The sequence below is a fragment of the Saccostrea echinata genome, unplaced genomic scaffold (genome assembly GCF_033153115.1).
Source record: "Saccostrea echinata isolate AGI-Se365-2 ecotype Australia unplaced genomic scaffold, CSIRO_AGI_Sech_v1 ptg000054l, whole genome shotgun sequence".
In the NCBI taxonomy this organism is placed as follows: Eukaryota; Metazoa; Mollusca; class Bivalvia; order Ostreida; family Ostreidae; genus Saccostrea; species Saccostrea echinata.
Genome location: NW_026889803.1, coordinates 21,417,275 through 21,423,575, shown reverse-complemented (window position 1 = coordinate 21,423,575; position 6,301 = coordinate 21,417,275). Strand labels below are relative to the sequence as shown.

The 6,301-nt window shown below is 33.5% G+C and overlaps 1 protein-coding gene across 1 annotated transcript; it reads left to right on the top strand.

Moving 5' to 3' along the window:
- The first annotated feature begins 4,663 nt into the window (after positions 1 to 4,663).
- On the top strand, positions 4,664 to 5,696 carry LOC133172378 (dynein light chain 2, cytoplasmic). Its single transcript, XM_061307250.1, has 2 exons — positions 4,664 to 4,774; positions 5,122 to 5,696. Exon 2 carries the CDS (start codon positions 5,128 to 5,130, stop codon positions 5,395 to 5,397), a length of 270 nt encoding a protein of 89 aa, XP_061163234.1. The 5' UTR covers positions 4,664 to 4,774; positions 5,122 to 5,127; the 3' UTR covers positions 5,398 to 5,696.
- The last annotated feature ends 605 nt before the right edge of the window (positions 5,697 to 6,301 follow it).

Here is a 6,301-nt window from a genome sequence, read left to right as displayed (position 1 = left end):
TCTTTCTTTTGTCCGTCAAGCGTGTTCCCCAAAACGAGGCTGATCAAATCTAGTCTGCATCATCCAGACGTTTGCACTTACCTCCGTTTGTGGAAATAAATGCAAACGTCTGGATTATGCAGACAGTCAAATTGCAAGTTGGTAAAACTAGATTCTCGACTGTCCCGGATTGTGTCTTTTTAGCTCGGTTTCCAAAACGGTGTATTCATTGTATTATGTGTTCTTTTATGTGTGAATCATCCTCGATTGAAATGAAACCTGACCAAAAAAAAAAGTGAATTTAATTACAAATCTAAATAATTAAAAGTAAGTCCTATAACAAAGAAAACCCTAGATCGATCGTGAACTCTGAAGAACCATTAAGGATTTTTAATTGTTTATTGTATGTAAATGACTTATGTTTTTTTTTTAAATATTCAATATATAAAACAAAAAAAGATTAAAAAAGACTCTTGCGCGTGTATAGAAAAAGTCTATATAATCTATTTGCACTGGCGATTTTAAAATTAGGTAGGAAAACAGCGGGTGACTTAATGACCCTTTCTGCATCCATCAATATCAATCTATACAAATTTTTGTCACTGTAAATCCAATTACTGTGAAAATTTCAAAGAAAAATAAAATTCTATTCGGTTTAACTTATTCAATTTACTTATATAAACATGACTCACTCAGTTCGTCCGTTATGCTTTGGCATCCCAAGAAATCCCGTCCGATTTATCTTTGAGCTGAACGCAATACAAGTGCTATTAACGCTAATCACCGATATTCCCCTAAGAGCGATTCGAGACAATTTATGGCAGAATCTTAGAGAGGTCGATCTAAGAAAAAAAAGTTACTTTTACAAATATTTTCTTCGGGTGTCATTGAATTTATTTCCTTTAGTATGCTCAAATATTTTGCTACCACGCGTTCTTCTACTTTTTTGCATGTGGAATTTATTTCAATTTTATTTAGAATTAATTAAATTAATCTTGAAATTTAGCGATTTCTTTTTTCTTATAGTCTTAAAATATTTTTAAATCTAAGGAGAATCCTTCGTGTACAAGTCCCTCTAAGACACCGCGAGTTACCCCATACCCTGCATTTTTAACTTACTCCTTGAGAAGAAGGTAAACATGGCCTATTTACACCCTTCCTACTACGCATTCAAAGACAACATTTCTCAATATTTGAAATTTTAATTCTTTTCCCCAGACACTCTCCTTCCCATCTATGCCCTAAAATCAGCCCATTCCACCCCCGTATACATCCGAAGACATATTTATGAATAAACCCGTGTTTTTATATGGCACTACTTGGTGTAAAATTAGTAACCTGTGATATACTTATACTTTCTAACATCAAAATAAGGGTTACAGATTCAAACATTTATTCTAATTTCCTTTTAATTTTAATTTGTTTATTGTTTATTCGTTTATTTTCTATAATTAAATGTTTCATTTTGAACTCGTTATTATTATTGAGCACATAGGAAATTGACACCCCCCCCCCCCCCCCCCCCCGCAATGAAAGGTCTTATATTGTTCTCTGAAAATAAAGTTTTAAAGCTTTAATTTTAAATCTGAAAAAAATGTTGGATCCTTCCCTCAACATTGCTGACATCATTTGTCTCGCATCACTCTCATGGGTAATATAAAGATTAGCGTTAATTGCGCTTTGATTGAATCCAGTCTAAATTAAGCTACACCGGAGAAAATCAAGAGAATTTCTTCCCATGGGTACCCATCTCTCATCCGCAGCTCCGGATCCTCTTATACCAGTGAATAAAATTTAATGAGACTTTAAAAGAATCCTTGTTACATGGTGTCGTTGAGCACCTCCTATTTCACTTTTTGATCGGACACACATTTTGGGTTTCGCACAGCAAAACATAGACATTGCCATTCTTTCTATGATATATTGAGGGTACTCGTCTCTTATAATCCGAAACTCCTCCGTTGAATAAAATTTGATACTTTCACAGAATCTTTATTACATATAGTGCCATTGTGACCTCCTATTTTAAGTTTTGAACTAACAGATATTATGGCTTTCCCAAAGCAAAAAAAAGGACTTTATCATTATAATCATATGGTGGGAGGCGGGGGGGGGGGGGTATCATTTTGTGAGCTCAGTGCTCACAGTTGTCCCATGATCCACTGCACTTCGTTATTAATAAAGAAGTGCAGGGGATCATGGGACAAGGATAACAGTACCTCTACTTTTTTAATATTTTCCATATTACATCCTGTAGCCTCCAAGGAAAATAAAAAAGTATAAAATTGTCAGTGTTTCCTTGAGAAAAAAAAAATCCCCCTCGCAACGAAGTTGGAGAGGACATATTTAGGTAACGCTCGTGTGTGTGTGTGGGGGGGGGGGGGGGGGGAGTGGGTGCGTAACAAAGTTAAGCAAGTAATAATTCATATTAATTTGCGAGGTGATACTCCGCTGTGCAGTGCCCTTGTTTGTATTATTGGGAAGTTATCATATTTTCATCTGTCTTTGGCATTTCCGATCTAGTATATGCATTCAGAACACGTTTCCAGGCGCGTAGCCAGAATGGAAGTGAAGTGTACGCAGAGAACGACAGGGGGTCGGAGGGGGGGGTCCAGTTTTACAAATCAAAATTTCATAAATATATTACCAAACTACTATGATTTAACTAATGCTACAACAAAAATTTTAATAATTGAAATAAGTAGGGAACACCCCCCCCCCTTTCCGATACTACATGCCTGCTGGTGAGGGCCCAGAAGCTCCCGAGTAATAATTACCAAATTTTTCATTCATTTTCTTGCAAAATAAAAATTATGCCATTTAGTTTTTGTTTAGAAAATAAAAGTCATGGAAATATTTATTGTCTTAACGCAAAGTTAATACTTCACTGGAAACTTATTGTATATGTAGTTTAGGATAAATATTTAACCGATATAATGGTATCAAGTTCTCTTTTTTAACGTTCAAAAACACGTATACTAAATATTAATAAATCATTAACAAGAAATATCGTATTTTAAATCATATACTATATAGTAGTTCATAGCATTCAACGATGTGTTTGAAATTTAATTTCTCAAAGATCTTTCTAAAAAAATATCAATGTATTGAAGAACAATTACAAATTAATGAATGGTTTATTTGGATTTGGCAATGATTTAATAAAGGACTTCAAATTTTATTATAGAGTCATAATAACAAATTCAAATCGAAACAGTATATGACATAAAATAATTTGAAACAGGAATATTTGTTGGATGGTACTGAAATTTCTTCGAACTCTCTCTCTCTCTCTTACATAGATGTTTTTTTTCCGGAAAATGATGTGTACGCACTTGCGTATTTGCGTATAGGCAGCTACGCGCTTGCGTTTCGCACTGCGGTGGTACCATTGTTCAATAACTTGTATCTGCAAAAAAATTCTATCGACTACATTAAGCAGTAAAGAAAAAAAAATCCCGAGACTTGTTCTGATTTATATCCGATGTATCGGATGCGTAAATGATTTTAAAATCAAGATATTTGACTAAATTAATTAGACCCAACTAAAGCCACTTAAAAATCTGGAGATGCCAATCTTACAAGATCGAACTGGACAGCCCCTCCATGCACCAGTTTTGAATTGATTTTTAAAATATTTAAATCCGATGTATATATAGCATTTGTGTGTTTGAATCTACTAGTACTTTGTTTAAAAGTCAATGAAGAATGTGCATTTCTCAGACAACTAAGTGTAATAAATAGCTACATACTTGGCTTATTAAAGAACAATCCGTGGGGCATTTGGTGTTGTCCTAGCTATGAAGATTTATATGTATGCCAAGAGCATTACAGTATGTACAAAGGCGGATAAAAAGCTTACCGATGAAGTGTATATTTGCCTAGCTGTTGCCTGATAATTAATATAGTTATGCCGCAATGCATATATAACTCATATTCAATTTTCATGTCCACTGATACGTGCGTAAACAATTCTATTTTATTAACCCCTCCCCTCAAAAATATATTTAAAAAAAAAAACAACTTATTTTTAAATTGATTTAACCTTAATAACGTTAAGCTGTGCCCAGTTGTGACATAACATCTGACAGGATTATCATGAATTTTTTGTCCCCAGAATTGTAAAAACAGAGTCAAAAATTTGGTATCAAGTAGTGGAATTCACTTCCAGATAAGATAAAATCCATCAATTGTGCAACAAATCTATTGTATTACATGTATATGACTATATATAAATGTTTATAATGTACTTTCTTTTTGCCACATGAGGGCCCTTAATCATTAATGTTAATTAATTAATTAATTAATGTTAATTGGTAAATAAACAAATTGAATTGAATTGAACTGAATTGTGTGAATGTGTCAACTTAAATTACGTTCTAGGATATTGTGCCATTTCCTGAATAAACAAACAAACAAAAGTATGTACACATCGTACTACATGTACATATATTATATTTATGTGATCTTTTACAGCGTACATGTATGCACATAATATATTTTAATTTTCATCACAAGCATTAGGACTTTACTTTTTGAACTTTCAAACGGTCCATTCCTTTACCAAAAAATTTGATCCCCCACAGGGCTGAGGCAATTCACAATGCATTGTGGGTTGATATATGAAAAATTGTGCGAAATGTTTTAAACCAATGGTATTTAAAGAAAAATTCAGAGAAGCCAATCAGGTTTGAGAACTTTTGCACCGCATATATTTTAGTTGAGCGGTTACCAAGAAGGTTCATTCCCTAGATCTCTTGAATCTCTGCAGCAACCTCCCAGTTTAGGAGTAAAGGTAAGAAAAAACGATTTCTAGCATATAAAAGAATTGTTGAATTAGAAGCCGTAACTCATAAAACTTAAACACAATATTTTATATGAAGGACTGTAAGTGGACACGGTTTCTATGGCAACTAAATTGACGATAAATTTATTGACATGTCTTGGAAATTTGGATCTATATATCATATAAAGTGTATCGTTCAATAAAAAAAAATGAAATATTAAATTCCATGGGCTGGTAAAAACATTTTGCATTTTAAGTACCACTGCTGCAGGTTAAAAAAAGTTGAAGTTGAAAATGTTTTATACGTTGAAGACGTGCTTTAGAATAACATCTTTTTCTTTAAAAAATAATTTTAGCCAACCATGTCTGAAAGAAAAGCTGTCATCAAGAATGCTGACATGTCGGAGGACATGCAGCAGGATGCTGTCGACTGCGCCACAACAGCCTTGGAAAAATACAACATTGAAAAGGACATTGCAGCTTACATCAAGAAAGAGTTTGACAAAAAGTACAACCCCACATGGCACTGCATTGTTGGAAGGAACTTTGGTAGCTACGTAACCCATGAGACCAAACACTTTATCTATTTCTATTTGGGACAAGTTGCCATCCTTCTCTTCAAATCTGGTTAAACACCATGTTGAAAACTAGTTTTAACAAATTCTTTTTCAATGGGGGAACAGACTTTACACAGGAAGTTGGACAGAATTAAAGTTTGTGTGCTGGAGATTAAATTTTACAAACTCTTTACAATTCAAAGACTTTGATTTGCAAGGTTGCATTCATTTGTATACAGTTAATATTTTGTTAATTTATTTTGTATTAAAAATTTGTAAGAAGCTAGAAAATCATTGAAATTCAATGGTGGAATCTGTTACTTGTCCATTTTATTTGAAGAAGTAACAAGTTCAATAAACATTTACCCTTGTTATTATATTTTTTATATATAAATGTTTTCTTTAAATTTTGTATGTATTTGTGGTTTTGTCATACATTGCCCTGGTGGTTTGTTTGAAACAATGACCAGATTTTGCACAAGGACAAAATTCTGGGAAAATAGTGTGAGGTGTAAGTAAGAGTAATATGGATTTGGGATTCATCTTGCAAATATGAATTAGGATTCATCCTGCAAATATGAATTAGTTTTCCAAAGGATGGGTTTCCTATTCTATGTTTTGTTGGTCTTCTCTGGAATATTTGAATCCTTACTTTTCAAAAGTCAGGTCCCTTGGTCACCAACTTAGGGTGAAATATGGAAATGACGAACAGTAATCAAGCTCAAAAGTCCATAGAGAAAATACAAATCGGGAGCAGCAAACATAGACCTCTGAGAAACACCAGAGTTGGGATCAAGTGCCATGGAAGAGTAAGCATCCCCTGTAAAAATTTATAGGGTGAAAATGCATGAATTCACAGCAGTTTTTTGGTTTGTAACTTTGTTAATTAACTGGAAAAAATCTTGTATGTTGATTGCCCGAGGATGGGGCTACCCATACATTGAAAAGAAAATTGAAAATCAGACTTGCCCAAATGTTT

Coding starts and splice junctions, on each gene's coding strand:
- LOC133172378 (XM_061307250.1), top strand. CDS start 5,128: ATGTCTGAAAGAAAAGCTGTCATCAAGAATGCTGACATGTCGGAGGAC.